Source organism: Chroicocephalus ridibundus, chromosome 4, assembly GCF_963924245.1.
Source record: "Chroicocephalus ridibundus chromosome 4, bChrRid1.1, whole genome shotgun sequence".
Classification (NCBI taxonomy): Eukaryota; Metazoa; Chordata; class Aves; order Charadriiformes; family Laridae; genus Chroicocephalus; species Chroicocephalus ridibundus.
Window position 1 is genome coordinate 36,563,007 of NC_086287.1, and position 17,216 is coordinate 36,580,222.

Here is a 17,216-nt window from a genome sequence, read left to right on the forward strand (position 1 = left end):
AAAATTATGCTGTTACGTCAGATCCTTAGTTATCTCTTCATATTTCAGCTTCTTAGAAAGCAAGAAGCTTGGATCTAAAACCCCAAAAAGTAATTCCAAATTTCCCTTTAAACACCCATTTCAAGTACTCTAACTGCACCAGACAGTCTTACCAGTGATGACTGATCCCATTCTCAACATCAGTATCAATAACTGACTTCTACTTTTGCATGCCTTAAGGCACAAACCACAATTACTGATGGAAGCGAGGATTTACTTAAAATAAGACAGCACTTCTAATTCTCCCTAATGTTTCTTTTTAAGATTTCTCATTAATAAAGTGGAACTTCCTAGCTAAGAGTAAACTCCAAGAGGTAACACAGTTATCCTCTGCTATTTGGTGGACTTTGTGATGCTGGGTGTGACTGTATGCCACCTCCCTCAGTGGTAGCAGCCAGCTTTGATCCCCATTTTGGCCAATGGCACTAATTAAATAAAATATTTCACAGACAGGTTGGTTAATCTTCAGTTAAGAAGCATATGATGTATAACAGAAATGAACAGCAAAGACTCAGTGTTCAGTTTAGTCCCATTGTTTCCTTACTTGCATACTTAGTCTCCATAGAACTTATAACAGTCTCCAGGTTGTCCTAACATTATATATAGCTATTTCTGGCAACAGCTGGGGAAGCAACAACAATAACTCTTATATCAGTGACAAGGTTACTTATATAGAAGCGGGCATGCCAGTGCCACTGAAGTATGACTCGCTTTCTTTCCTCTACTAAAATTACAGTGTCTTAATTGCTCTTCCATACAGGACCATTAATGATCTCCTGAACAGAAAGTTTTATAGCAAACACTTCTTTTTTTCTATAATAATGCTGTTTCCTTTCTGTTACTCTGTCAGTAAATCTGTCATTTTAATGTCAGTCATATAATCTGACAAAAATTTAGGTTGGAAAGGACTTCTAGAGTCAGCTAATTCAATCTCATGCTTAGAGCAGGACAAACTTAGACATTAGACCAGTTTACTGAGGGCCTTGTGCAGTCAGGTTTTGAAGACCTGCTGGCTACCACATTGCTAATGCAGCCTTGTCTTTAGTTAGCCTTCATTCCTGCAATGCTGAACTTCCAATTTATACTTAAATTGCTGACAATCACAACCTCTAGTTCCTTTTTTGCAGATCTACTACCTAGACAGTCAGTCCCCATCCTACACTGCTGCATGGGACTATTCCATCCTAGCTGCAGGACTTTTCCTTCATTTCTGTTCAATTTCATGAGGCTCCTGTTATCAGTTGCTTGTCTAGGTATCTCTGAATAGCAGCCCTGCCCTCCAATGCATGAACCACTATCAAAATTACTGTCTTCCACAATCCTACTAGGCATGTATTCAATCCCATTGTCCAAGTTGTTGATTAAGATGTCGACAGTATCATCCCAAGTATCAATCCCAGAGGAACGATATTTAGACTTTGAACTGTTGAATACCACTTTTCCACCCACTGGAAGCTCCAGGTATTCTACCCTCGTATTACTACACATGGTATGGTATGGTTAGTAGAGTATAATTAATATAACATAACATAATATAATTGATATACTATTGTTGAATCGCAAAAGGAAGAGATGGGAAGGAAGCAAACAACTTATCAGCTATATGTATGTGAAAAAAGAAGTATTTTAAAGGGTTACCTATATCTTTATGAATCATACCATGATTTTTTTCACTGATTCACTAATAGGAATTTTCTGACATCTTTCTATCTTCATCCTTCTTCATCTGATTTACTTACAAGGATAACTCATGTATTCCTAAATGCATGGATTCCTTAAATTATGCATTTTGTTTAACAACAGCTAAGCACGCTTTTGGAAAACTGCAACCAGATAGTTTAAGTAGCCAGGTAATCTTTCCGGGTATACATAATAGACAAGGCTATTTACAACACCACCTTTTCCTTTTAAAGCCATCTGCTACAAATTGTGCAGTAAGCTCTATTGAACCATTTTCAGTTTCACTGCAAGAGAAGGAACTAAGTCGTCTTAGCAAGGAAACATGAGAACCACTGCAAGTATCAGTGTCTTAAACCAGATGCAAGACTCTCTATTCCTACTCTCGTTCCCACCAGTATTATCTGATAATGTATCATGCCTTGATGATCAGAAAAATGAAAGGAAAAAATAATTTATTGGAAGGTGAGTAAACAGAAAAAAAAAAAGGAACCCGATTTTGATCAAGTTATGGGGATCTGGACATTGGAATCAGAGAGTAAGAACACTTTTTTGTTTTTTAAGTTTATGCTACGGGTTCAGACAGTGCACAGGAGAAAACTGAAAAAAAGATGCCTGAAGGATGGCTGAAACTGTGATTTGGCAGCTGTCAGAGGGAAAGAACTGAGGTCACAAGGAAAAGCTGAAAGCTTCAACACACAAAATCAAGCCATAGATGCATGTATGGCAGTATGTATATAAGATACATTATGTCGCCATCAGAAATTATTGTAGACTATGAGAGTAAGATAAATTCTGCTGTGGCAGTTTATGCATTCATTTCCAGGTAGAAAAACATCTTCTCAACTCTGCCAAAGCAAACAAACTCCAAGCGCAAATAGACTTTTAAATTACATTAACATACTAGAAGAACATCTGGTACAAACACTGTCAACTGTCCATGCATTCCTAGATTAGTATTTGTGGTTAGTATTTCAGCTGTCCTGGGCTTTTTAAAAATTATTATTATTTTAATGAACTATGCTCACAGTTCATAAATGCTCAAAGAATGCTCTCACAAAATAAATAATCATGAATAAGCTCTCAGTATAAACTTCTCACTCCCCAAAACTGCTTTGCAGAGCATCTCCACGTTTAACTCCCTGATGTATAACTGTGCTGTTAGCTTTTGTGAAGATGGTAAGCTATTTCTATACATGCTACCAATTACTGCTTAGTCTTGACCAATCCTCCAATCTGCTGTTAAAACAAAATAAATTATGAAAATAAAATAATGGTCTGATAAACCATTAATGGTCTGATAAACAGTGAGAGGTAAATCATTAAGTACCTTCAGTAAAAATACCAAGCTACTACCAATGACCAGTACAAACTGGGCTGGTGCCTACTGTAACACAAAGATCTGGCAAACCATTTGTCATCACATATTCCCAGACTGAATAGCCCAGACAGTCTGTGGTACTACTATTAGAAGGCCATAATCAGAGCACTTGTTATACGTTACAGAGATCAGCAGTATAGCCTTTACAATAACTCCAATGTAGCTTACGTACCAGTTACTGACATTAACACTAGGATTGGCAGAGGTTTCTGCACCAATAAGAGGCAGACCAAAAAAAAAAAAAATATTAAATGATCTCCGTTTTTCTCTAATTATAAAGAAGTCAGTCATATTGTATCTTAAAACAGTTTACATCTACTTCTTACAAGTAGAAACACTGAAGTTGTTTTTAAAGAACGTTAATCCCAAAAGAGGAAGAATGTTTGGTTTTCCTACAAATAATTTGAAAATCCTATTTTCATTCTGCCACTGTTGTTTAGTGTCTATCAGACTGAGGTCAGGATATTCTCATAGTAAATTTCAAATTTTTACTTTTTGTCCTCATAGCACTTCTGGCAGGATTCTGTAAGGTCCCTACAGAATTAAACTGATGCTCTGCTGAGTGATTTGTTAAGCCTGAAGTGTGATTTCCATAGTTTGCATGAACTACCTACATCTTTCCACTGCCAGCTCTGCTCTTACATGCCAGTGCACATCAATTCCAACTTGCAATACCCTGAATATTACAGTCCTTGGCCTATTCTGAACTGAGCAAAAACACTGTGCTAAAATACATGATAATTCTTCAGTGTCCACCAAACATCATATTGGACTTCATATTGAAAAGACAACAATTTAATTGTCCAATTGTTGTCAAATAAATGACAAACAAAATCTACAAATATACAACATAAGGTAAAAACCACTTACTGTTTTAAGATTGTTAAGCTTCTGTTCCTCAAACATACAAAACTGATCTGCATGTCATCATCATAAAATTATTATAATTTGAAATCACTTTTGCTGACTATTAAGATTATAAAAACCACTTTTTTTCCTTCCTTACTTATTCTGGAAAATATATTTCACTCCTAAAACATACTGAAGGGCTTTACTTCTGCTGGTGACCTGAAGAGCTTAATACCTGCCTATACATACTCTGAGGAAGTTCTGAAAACCCACCCAAGAAAGCTTTTAGTTTTCCATAAAACGGTACAAAACCAAAACAAAGTACGATTCCATGTCCATTATACTAGGTGGGCTTGCTGACTCAAAAGTTGTTTCAGGAAATTTAAACAGATGCCATAAAACGTTACTAAAATCAGTTTGCACAAGACAATAATTTGAACTGGACAATGTATTACACAAGAGGAGTATTGGTAAGAAAGAAATATATACATTTTTTGCCACAGAAAAGGTGAGACACTTCATCAACTGTCAGAATGGCACTACCTGGGCAAGAGGTACCATATTAAGAAAAAAGCTTTTTAGTCAAATTTTGGTCCATTTTTCTACGATACTTTACTGCCTCCTTTTCATACTTTTAAATAGTATGTAATATGCTATTCAGTTTGTTATTAATTTGAAAAAAAGAACAGTTCTTCAACCTTGTTGTGCTTTTAAATGGCTAAGCAGTACCAAGAGCCTCAACAGGGTGTTTATTAAATAAGCATTTTAGGATTGACTTACCTATAAAAAAGTTTAAACTTGCTTGCTTTAAACAAAGAAATTTCAAATATCCTCAGATGTTCCTAAATTCTGTTTATGTTCTAAGCAGATTATAAAAGTCTATGTGCGACACGATTAGTCGGTCCAATTATAATACACAACAAAATAGGCTGTTCTTGAGATTCTCTGCAAAGAATAATTTAACCTGTCTTATGAAAGGTTGAAATGAAAGACTCATGCAGGTGGAGTTCTTGTTTTGACCATAAGCTTTAAAAACAAAAATTAAAAAATGCTTCTGGTTTTTTTTTTTTTTTTTTTTTTTTTTTTTTTTACACATTCAGGTGGGAGAGAAGGAGACTTTATAACTGTACTCATTTCAATAAAATGACATATAGTTCGCATGAAGTAAAGATTTCCTACCTTGATTGACTGACTGTAAGGTCCTATGCTAGCAGGTGCCCAGTGGGAAATGCTCTGTACATGCATGACCAGTTTTTCATCACGTAACACATCGTCCACTGCAACGTCATACTTATGTGCAAGGCAGTCAATGCAAAACAGTACTCCATCAGGTAACAGGGTTTCCACACATACTCTGAAAACACAAGACAATTATTTTTTTTCCAAACAGAAAGTTTGCTTGCACCAACTTTCAGCATTTATTTTCCATGGGGTTTTCTTTTGTACACTATGTTATGAAATTTTGTCAGGAACATAAACCAAAGCTATAGTATTGCAATAACCTGCTAGCGTTTACACTGTTATCTCCTCTCCAAATAATGATCAGCTTCAGACTTCCATCAAGGTAATTTCCACTACCAAGGAGAAACTAGCATCATAGCCAATGGCTCATTTCCACTTTTTATTTTTATGATGTGTATCACTTTGTTAAGAATACATGAGTTCTTTTATTAAAAAAAAAACAACCCTCGACCACATAACTTTGGAAATGCCAGATAAGTTATGCTAAGCAGCCTTTAGACTGAGTGTATCATTGTCATATTCTTACCACCATGAATTTTTCACTGAATCTCCTTCCAATGGCTGGACTAGAGGTTCAGGTTTCTAAAAAGCAGTAGCTTATTGTTCCTTTACATTCTTCTCACATGTTATCATGCAATCCTGAGCATATTTTTCGTTACACTTCAAGTTGCATGACAGAGACACACTTGTGACAGGACTGAAAACATACGTAAGCATTCATTAAAAATTTCACTTTTGTTTGCTCCAAGGAAGACTGAGTGCCTGGATGGACAGACAGACAGTCTGTTACATGTAGCCAGTGAAAAGCAGGGGATGTGGGGAGCATGGTGGGGGAAATCAAGATTTCAAAGCCTGAAAAATAATTATATTTGCAGTCCATGCATAAAAAAGTCATTTAGCTCCCAGCAGGGATCCAACAAAAAATTACTTGTTCTTTTTACATATCACGTAACATAACCTTACAAAATTCTTCTCATCTTGCTCATTTCTTTCAAGAAAACTATTTGTCTCCCCTCCTCCCACATGCAAATACAGTATTTTTTCCTCATTACCATCATCATAAGCATGGATGAATGGATTTTCTGCTTGGGCTGGTAAATTTTCAAGACAATTTTGCAAATTTAGTGCAGATCCACAGCCTTGAGTCAGTGCTTCCAGCATATTGCTTGTGAGAACTCCCCCAACCAGGTCTCTGTGCATAATGCAATGATGCAGCCATGCAAACTGCTGTATAATTTTTCTTCTGGACAAAATGCAACATGAATCTGTTCCATAAAAGTAATCATAAAAAGCCACTTTCCTGCAACTTCCTAATCTTCCTACCTGTTATTTTGGTGATGGAAGACTATGTGGCTGGCTATGCAAACGTGGAGTCTTAAAACATGCAGCAGCATGAGAAGTGAAAGAAACTAAATTGGGAGAAGGGCATGTGTCATAAAGAGAACTTACGATACATAGGAGTGGAGATTCATTTTTGTGTAGTTTACAGCTGGGACTAGATCCCTCCTCTGAAGGCACACACAATCAACATTCCATCCCTCTGTGATTTAGTAATCCTGGCCTACAATCAGCATTTTAAAGAAGCCTCTGCCTTCTCTCTTTTAGTCTCTTCTGACACCCAGACAATGTAGGAGAATGTGAATCTATCATGATATATATTATCTGAACAGTGTCATTTAACTATTTGTCATGCTATACTTAAAATCCACACGCCTACGCTACACTTCATATTCTGTAATAAGAATATAAAATATAGTATTTTACATTAGAAAATTGCTGAACAGTTGTTTTTAAAAATAAGAATAAGACACGAGGTCTGACCTCATGGTTGACCCTGCTTTGAGCAGGGGATTTGACTAGATGACTTCCAGAGGTCCCTTCCAACCTATATTAACCTATGATCCTAGTTGAATTTTTCAAGCTCTAGTTCTACATACCAAGTATATTGTCTCAGATGCTTAAGAACATGAATTACTGTAATAAGAAATAAGCCTTTTTGACAAAGGTAATAAAGAATTTACAAATGTAAAATTAGTTTAACGCACAACTTTTTTAAAAGCATAACAAAAATTTTATTATAGGCTAGGTGTTTGTTATCCAATTTCCACTGGAAAAAAAACCCAGCACCACACCCAAATAACACAGGAATCACATACTGCATGCCTAGACCATCAAGCTGTTTTACTATGTCAGAGGGGGACTTGGATGCAACGTTGAAGATTCTGTACAGCAGATACTAAAAAGTTATGCTTTGGGGATCTATGGATGAAAGTGTTAGCCATCAGTGTATTCAGAGGTCTGAAACCATTTTTTTTTTTTTTCATACTTTCATTCTTAATGAATATGTAAGTGCTGCTAAGCTACCCACTAACAATCATTATCTGACAGAAACACAAGACATTTAGAAGAACCCCACTGGATCAAGGCAAAGATCCTTCTAGTCCAGTATTCATTCACCTTCAACCAGAGCATATAAGCAGGGGAAGAAAAGGAACAGAGTATGTATTATTCTTCTGTAAGGCCGTATAGGGGGGACATTTATAAACCTTATGGTATATATTAAGGCAAGAATTTCCAATCCTAGTGTTTTGAGTCAAGCAGCCCTGATGTGATTACTCCAAAAGGCAGCAAAAGTCTACTTCTAAGACTGTAAGGCACAAATATTTGGACAAAAGCTTCATAAATATGGTAACAATAATTCAGTATATTACAGTGTATCATAAATATACTATAGCAGTAGTCTAATCCTACCTTGCTGGTGGACACAAATCAAATTCTGTCACATAAACTGAATTTATAACATTGAAATCTTTCATGCTCTTCATATACAGATGAACCAAAATAATATCCTTCAGTTTCAATCCCTCTGAAGTCATATTAGCTGCAGGATAAAAATAATACAGCTGTTAAAGACGGAATATTTTAAATGTGTGTAGAAAGACAGCACAGGCATCCTGTTTTTGTTCAGCAAAACCAAGTGGTAATAAATCTAACAGTTGCGAAAACATGACTGAAGGCTTTGCAACATACTGCCTTTCCCCCTATAATACTTATTTTTTTCATGAAACTCTTTCTCATGTTAGTTTTCCAAATATACAGAAATAGAATACAAATAAAATTTATCCACCCTGAACAGTGGTGAATTCTTGCCCCAAGAAAATGTATCATGCATTAATGCATGGAGGTATGTTACAGTCTGAATTCCTTGTATCCGTAAGTTTTATTACCTTGTATTTTCAGTCTATGAATGCTAGTAATCTATAAAAGACTTGAATGAAGTACAGAACTGGAATGGACAATAACAGGTCCTTTAGCGCATCACCCTCTTCAAAGAAAAGATCAAATATTTATATGCTATTCCAGAGGGATGCTTGTCTAAGCGGTTTTTAAAAACCCTCACTGCAATAATGATCTCCGCATAAACAAAGAGTTATAAATGGCAAGACAGACAATAGGAAACAGAAGTAACCACATGAGAAATAAAAGAAAGATGAGAGCTGAGGGAAGTTCAAGCAGACAGTTAAAGAAAAGATACTGGGAAGTCAGGATCATCTGAATGCATACGCATAGGAGATTCCAGTCATAGCACTTAAGGACAATGTATTACTCTTACATAGCCAATACCATAACAAGATATGTGGATCAGCTCTGCAGTGTGGACCTTTTGTAACTCATGAGCAATAGAAACTAAATGAAGAACAAAATCTTCTCTAAATATAGAACATATATAATAACAGAGTCCCATGTGACCTAACTTAAACTAACATTACAATGTGTACCTGTATATACCTATATATTCGTTTTCCAGTGAAGAAGTACAAGTATAAAGACAATCTCTGTTGGCTGTTGCCCTAGTGAGAAACAAAATTTGTTTTGGTGAAAAACATTTCTGTGCTTTTTAAGACAGTTCAGGAGTTGGCACACTTCCATAAAGGTTATTTTGGTCACACCAATACTGAATTTTACGCTAAATGTCTCAGCTTTACTTAGTCATATTGCCATTCATTTTGGCTATCTGAAGAGGGGAATTCTCATTGACAGAAAAGGAAGTGTGCACTAAGTGATATAAGAGATTACATAGCAATTAAAATAGAACTCCTATGAAGTCAAGATACATCTCCAGAAATATCAGCTGAGAAATTAGCACACAATGATAATTCTGTCCAGAAATATAAACGTGTTTGAATACTGCCTGATAGCAATCACTAGGTCAATACCAGCTACAGACTGATGACTTAATCAGTCACGGAGGAAACAAGGATATTTTTCAGATTTCCAGACGCATTTTATTCAAGAAGAAAGAGTTTTGGCCTGCAGTTAAAACTTCTGCAGCACTATATGGAACACTGGAGGGGGGGAAAAAAAAAAAAACCACAGCAAAAAACCTGAGCCCTCACCCAGGTCTAAATTTAAAATGCATAAGCCAACAAATTAATTCAACTTTGTGGACATGTAACAGTATTAGAGCAAGTTGAAGGCAAAGAAATTTGCATAAATTCATAATTTCTAGATTTATTTTAAAAATCTTCTTAAAGTAAATAGAAGTACAATCCACTTTTCCTCTGCTTGAATTAGAGCAATGATGGAAAATAATTTCTCCCTGGCTTGTAAGCAGCATAAAATTGACCTCCCTCCTAAAGCACTGTATCTAGTAGAAAGGTATAAATGATGAACCATGGTTCTTGACAAGTTCTGTTTCCCAAGGCAGGACTCTTACATAGCACATCTGCAGGATGTACAGGGAAACCACGCAGCCTTTCTGTTGAATTTCAAGGCATTCACTGTTCCAAATAATTTATAAAATATGATCTGCCTCAAAAAGAACTGACCCAAAAGATAACATAGGCCAAAGTACAGCTTATTTTTTTTAACGGGTTATCCAGAATCCTTAGGCCGAGAGCCACAAAGGACAGCATCAAAACTGTCTAGAGAAAGTAGAATTTTAGACTAAATTTTCATGCAATAAAAATCTATGCAGTTCCCTTTAAGCCTATGGAGCTTTGCCATGGCACAGCTTCACCAGAGCTGCTTTATATATAAAGCACTGCAATCTGTGTCATCTTCCAATGATCTCTAAAGAAAAGTTTAACAAGAGTTTAATAAAATAAATGTAAACAGTAATCAGTTCTTAGCTTCATGGGAGAATTCCATCCACTTTACAGAAAAACCACAGGTTTCATAATACCTACTAATAAATTTCCATTTCTGAATCCTTTTAGCAGCACTTATCCTCTTTAAAGGTGATTAAATCAGTTAACCCAGTGAAGAGCAGGTTAAAACACCTGTGCTTACTCCATTCTCATAGCACTGAAGACTGAACTGCTGTATAGATCATAAGCATGAGTTCAGAAAGAGACTTGTGCATATCCGCAGATCAGTTAAATTCTCAGAAACAAATGGTTTCCTTTGCCATGACAGAACCACAATTCATTCAGTTTTCCACACCCACTTCCAAAAAGAGAAAAATGAAAGGAAATCGGAGAACTGACATTTTCTACCAAGGATCAGAAAATTACTATTTTTTTTTTTACTATAATACAGCTAATGCAAGTGATTTGCTGAAAGCAATAGGCTGACTGTACTAGTCAGAGACACAATCTTTTTTGACAGATGCTAAGGCAAAAACATATAATGTTTGAACTGGCAGATTTCCATTCAAATATAATGAGAACAAACCAAAACATTACATAGCCCTTTTGCTTCAGTTTACAGATTATGCCCAGAAGATTTACACTAAATACTATTGTCTTTTACTACAAGTTTGATCACATCCACCTTGCTGATTTCCAAGCAATCAAAAACTAGCTTAAGGACCTTTACAAAGGACAATGTCTTTGCTTCCAAAAAAAATTCTAAGTTTTCTTTATCATCCTATATTCAACTATGAATACTCAGCTGCACGTGCAAAAAATAAGATTTTATAGGACAATACCTCACAGAAGATCATGAACAAGAACATGAGTCTACCTATTTAGGTATTTCTATTTTTATGAATGAAAAGGAGCCTGTATAAACATGCTTTACTTAAAATTTGGAATGAAAAAAAATACAAAACAAAAATGTGAACATTTTGTTTTATATGTCAGTATATTGTAAGAGAGGGATATAAGGAACCTGGATTTCATGATTCCCAAGATAGCAATTTCTCCTTTACATTAAGAATATAAATGAGATTTACTGCTACTGACCTAATCCTAGATGCCAAAACATGCAACAGCTTTCTAGAAAACTTAATTTAAAATTATGGTAGCTACAAAAATGCTTTAGCAAGTAGACAGCATCCATAGCACACACGCATACTCACACACACAGTATATATTGCAAGAAAGCAATAAAGCAAGTTATAAAGTAAATACGTACTGTGGAAATAGTGTTGTTACAGTGATATGAACACTACTCTGGCTTTCTAGGGTCTTCAAAAGCCAGTCAAATTTTGATGTGTTCAATATTAAAGCCAGCAGTCTTGATATCAATGATTCCAATCAAACGCAAAATGAGATGGCAAACTGACAACCACAATATTTAAAATTATAAAACAATATGAAAACACAGATTCTTACTTAACACCATACTAAAAACAGTATAATTAACAGCAGATAATGGATTAAGTGAATAAAGCACCTTGAAGAGAAGAAAATGCTTCCCTTGCTGCCTCTTGAGCATTTCTGCCTTCTGATGGAAGGAAGTGAGCAGTGATACCTGAAAACCACTGGTAACCACTCAGGGATCTTCCTGAGCTTCCAAATGTCTTAGCTATCAGAAATGAAGAACAGCACTATGATTACAATAATGAAAGATTTCAGATTAACCTAGAACATAATTTTAAATTGTTTAAGCAAGAAGAACTTCTACAGAAAAAAAAATTCACAAACTGTAAAAACATCTTCAAAACATATTTACAGACAAGCAGATATAAACCAAAAACTTAAAAGTAAGTGTGCTGGTAACAAAACTTCCAAATGCTACTTGACAAAACCTTCTCCAACACTGCCTTCAGAAAATATGCCTGTAAGTAGTATTTAGCTGAGAAATTCAGTACTTTCCCTCCTCCTTTCCATTTTTGCTGACCTTTTACAATTTCTCTACCTCTTTTGATACAGACTTGGCACAAGAGGTGACACTGTGACATGACACATTAAAATTTTCAAAAGTATCTAAGTGACCTAGGAACAGATTTTCAAATTTAAACGCCAAATTTTAATGGAAGTTCAGTGTTTAATCTGGTTCTGATAATCTTAGCAAATGCATAATCTGTTTAGGTATTTTTTTAACATCCCACCAGGCACTTATCCACATTCAAGAACCTAAATACCATTCAATATCAAACACTTACGCCATAAAACTTAGTTTTCAGGAAAAGTTTACTAATCGTTGGGTGTAGCGTAACAGCGATGTTGTGGTACTTCAATGAGGTACCAATCTATGAACTCAGGTTTATCTTGCATTAATCACCTCATGTTTGAGGCAGTGCTAATATCAGGCATATGATTAGTTATTGCAGCTCACCTAAGGTACAGTAACTTGCTAGGCTGCTAAACTTGATCATGCATGTCACCCTGAGGTTGCTTGGGTAGGACAGACTCATACACTATGTAAGCAAGTTGTGTTTTGTACTTTTTAGAGTTTGCTTTTCTATCTTCAATTTAAAAACTGTAGAGTATGGATAGGTGTGGTTAGACCTTTTATATAAAACTCAATCCCTCCACTCAAATGAATGATTAGATTATAGTAATTTAATTCATGCAAACAGAACACATTAACATGTGTTCTCTGAAAGAAAGAAAAAAGTGGGTTATGCTCCTTCTGTAAAATAACTTGAAATACTTGATTGCTACAGATCTATTGATTCCCATCAGAAAAACACATTTTGGTAGGATATTTTTTTTTCAAAGTGGTTATTAAAGGTCACAAGTGTCCAGGAGTGTTCTTATAGTAATTAAAGTAATTAAAAGTGTACTCCACCAGGGCACGAAATACGCAATATTACTTTTCTGATGAAAGTTGAGCAAGACTCACTGAAATCCAAAGGATTATGTTTCAAAGACCTCCACGTGACTGGAATGTTTTTCTGTGGTTCCTCCTCTTCTGATGAAGGGAAAATATCATCGTTGCAGCTTACCTCACAAGAACAGCTATTGACCATAAATGTACCCGAAGAGTCCGCCTGCTTGAGACAAACATAAAATAAGAAAGTAAACAGCATCCCAAGCAGTATGAAATCAGTACATTTTATCATTTAAATTTTGTGTTTCAATTACAAAAAATACTATAGCTCAACGGGTACTTAATCTTAGAACAATCCATGGAAGAACAGCATTAGGATTTCCCACTATTTAGACTGCAGAAACTGGCAGAATACAATGTTCTCCTGTTGACATATCATACGGAATAAAAATGCAGACTTAGTAGTTAATAAGAACAACAGATATGGAAAATGATGAGACGTGAGATGAGAGATGGAAAGAATACTACAATGAAGAAACTCTATTCCACAGTTATATACAGGACCACTATGTTTTCCAAAAATAGTATAAATTAAGGGAAAAAAGGAACAAGAGTAACAATTTGATAATTAACACTGTCACCAATCATTTGAAACAGAGCAACAGACTAACAAGAAAGTTTTAAAACTTTGTGGAACCTTGAATGAATGCAGCTCATGTTAAAAAAAAAAGGTAAAATCTCTTTCTATTCATCGTGCAAAGACTATCCCTTCCATCAAACTCAACACAGCTTGGTATGCTCAGAGTTTTGAGATACAGAAAAAAATATTTCCTAGCATTTATACATCAAAGTAATTTCTTTACAAGGAAGGAAAATAATTCACGGTACCTTTTCTTCTCAAATGCTTTCTTAGGCCTGGGAAGAGAAAACTACCCACTGTGCCTTTTAAAGCAAAATACACAGACAGACTGCACACTGACCAGTCTTCAAAAATTCAGTGTTCATTATATTTTCAGTAAGTCATGGAATTACAGCATGCATTTTTATTTTTTTTTTTTTTTCATTTTAAAGCAATCAGAACCCCTACACTCTTCCATCTGATTTTCTAAGGAAGCCTAATCCCCAGAGCATGTTGACTCTGGGATCACTAATACTACTTGTCATCATTTAAAAACAATATGAATTATGACAGAATTTATCCATAAACCTTAACCAAACATCACTATATGCTGTAACTCCAGATTCTATCAATTAATTTTCTGCACAAAGGTCTCAAATTTCACATTGTGCCTAAACTATGCATTTTACTGCAGGCTTCTTTAATACTAAATTCACAAAAATGATGATAAAGCCAAATAAAGCAAGATAAAAAGTTGATAAAATATGAAGCCTTTGGCAATCCTTAAATATGTATTAGAAACTGCTGAATATTATTTTAGCTCACAAATCAGTGTATCATGTATGGAATTTCCATGCAAAATGTTTATGAAAAAGAATACTAACATTATACAATGAAGGACTCATAATGTCACCTAAATTCGACCCTCTGCATTCTCTGCTTTCTAACAATTAGATCTCATCAAGCTGTCAAATAAAATGGGATATGTTACAAATTATTAATCAAATTTGAATATAGACAGTTTAAAAAAAAGTGTTTATTTTATTTTTTTTCTTTCCTTTGGAAATTAAAACATATCTTATTGCAACTTCAAAAGTCTTCTCTTAATATTAAGAAAAAAAAAGTGAGAAAAAAAGGCAGAAAACTACAGTATGCATCAGAAGTCTGCAATGAGAATTCAGCATTTACATTGGTGTTTGACTTCACTGGAGAGAAAGCATCCAGTTAAGTTAAAGCAGTGTACTTGGAAATTCTCAGGAAAGGCTAAATTACAAAAAGGTCATTACCTATGAGAGGAAACAGCTCTGCTGCCTCTAAAAGGGCTCAAGGGGAGTTTTATAAGCGCTGTAAACACTAAAGCTATGCTCTAAGAGGGTCTGATGTTCTTTGATTGGACCTTATTTTATTCATTCTTCCAAGAAAGGCATGAAAGTCAAGGCAATAATCTACTTTATGTGAATCAATTGTACATGAGAGGTTAAAAGAAGTCAACTAAATGTAACATAATAGCACAAAGATGAAAACTGCAATTTAGCACAAACACGACATGCATTCCAACATTAAAATATACAAGCATCCAACAGCATCTATACCATTTCCCTCTCACTGAATTACACCTTCAACTACTGCTGCCGGTTGATATATATTGCCGTTACCCAGAGGGCTGCCTGATAGCCCCTAACCCTTCAGGTATGACTTAGAAAATAAAGAAGCAGGAAAACAAATCTGTAATTGAAATAGATCTTAAGCTGGATTATGCTACAAGAACCAAGAAAATTCCCTTATTTCTATTTTTTTTGAAGTTTCTATTTTTTTATCCAGAAGACTTTACTTTATAGAAATATACAGAATGTATAGTGGCATGAAGTGCTAAATGTGCTACCAATTCCTCCTTGAAAATTGCTGCTTTATTAAAATAGTATTTTTTTTAGTAGTATATTAAAATAGTAATTTGTAACGTCCATCATAAAACAATCAATTTGCACTGTAGCGTGGGCACTCACTGACGTAACATACAGTTTGCACCTCTTGGTTCTCCCCCCTGAGTAAGCATGCACAGACATGGTGATACCAATGATACTATCACAATGTTGCCTTGGGTTTTGTTTTTACATGACCTGGATTTCAACTTCAGTACGGCATAACAATCCGTCACTAGGCAAAAAATATGTTAACTGGAAAGGGAAAAGTTCCAGCTTGCCAGTATGACAGTGACTTTGTTTCTCGCTTTTGTTAAGCTTTACATCATTACCTTTTACGAGATCTAGAGATGCAGATATCTTGTGTAGGTACTATTAGAGACCTGTGACTTCTCTCCACTCCCTAACCTGGAGGACTGAATTTATATGCTCTGCAAGTGAACATGAAAAGAGCACCTATTCCATTTTTATGCCATCTGTGAAATTTGGTCTTTCAACTATGTTTTCTAAACATGTTTTCTGCAAAATGTGCTTCATAAAAAATTCATGGAGATGTAGTGAGACTCACAGACTGTATCACAACTGGTTTGGTCTAACTTACAGAACTCCCCTGTAGCTTTGTAATTTTCTAATACGACAAACATTCCGAATTGATACCCCATTAAATTTTTGTATCATCCACAGTCACATCCCTTTTTCATAAATATGTCAATATTTTATAAATTGTTCAGCTTACATCAATATTGCTTCCCAGATATAAATAAAATGATACATCTGTTATTACAGATATACACAAACAGCTAGTCAATTGCAAAATTTTTTTGAAATTACTAAAAAGTACTAGAAATTCTACAATGTCTCTTATACCAAAGAGCATAAAAATAATTACAGACTACCATTGATTTCAATGCCTATGATACATCACAACGATTCATTCAAGGCTGACTCCCACAATGCTCCAAAAACATAGGTAATCAATCACTTTCTGCAGCAGCCACAGGTGCAGGCTACAGCAGAAGTATTAGGTGTGGAACCTGGCACTAGAAGAACAACAGGCTCAATGCCAGCCGAAGTAGAGCTGCCAGACTCTGTTTAGTTGCTATATTCAAATCTCATACAAATGTTGGTCTTCTATTCCTGTCGACAGAGAAAGTAATCTAAGAATTTAAAACTTAAAGTTATAGACTGCCACAAACAGACTAACTTTCCCTGAATAATACTCTCATCCCTTTAAAAACAAAAACTCAGGCTTGCTATAATGACATTTTAATTAAATCTTACAGAACCTATTTTATCACATAACATTTTCATGTTGCTTCACAGACGCAATATATTTTCCCATTTGTTACACTGTTTCTCCCACACCCACTGTACATTGTGATACCAACCTAATTTTGGATCAGAGCCTGCATGCATGCATATGCTTAACTATATTCACATAACTCATGTCAGTGATGCAAGTGCGCTCAGAATGAAGTTAAGCAAATGCACCAGTGTTCAAGATCCAAATTCTCCTGTTGAAAAAGCCTTGGAGCTAGGGCTTTGA

At 35.2% G+C, this 17,216-nt stretch overlaps 1 protein-coding gene across 3 annotated transcripts in view; it reads right to left on the reverse strand.

Moving 5' to 3' along the window:
• Nucleotides 1-17,216, reverse strand: part of DPH6 (diphthamine biosynthesis 6) — a 213,099-nt gene that overhangs the window by 109,141 nt on the left and 86,742 nt on the right. For all 3 annotated transcript variants that reach the window (XM_063332229.1, XM_063332227.1, XM_063332228.1), the window contains 4 exons: nt 13,205-13,352; nt 11,810-11,941; nt 7,940-8,069; nt 5,126-5,300 (listed from right to left, as the gene is read on the reverse strand). In XM_063332229.1, the coding sequence (XP_063188299.1) occupies nt 5,126-5,300; nt 7,940-8,069; nt 11,810-11,941; nt 13,205-13,352 (585 nt within the window). The remainder of the gene's footprint in view (nt 1-5,125; nt 5,301-7,939; nt 8,070-11,809; nt 11,942-13,204; nt 13,353-17,216) is intronic.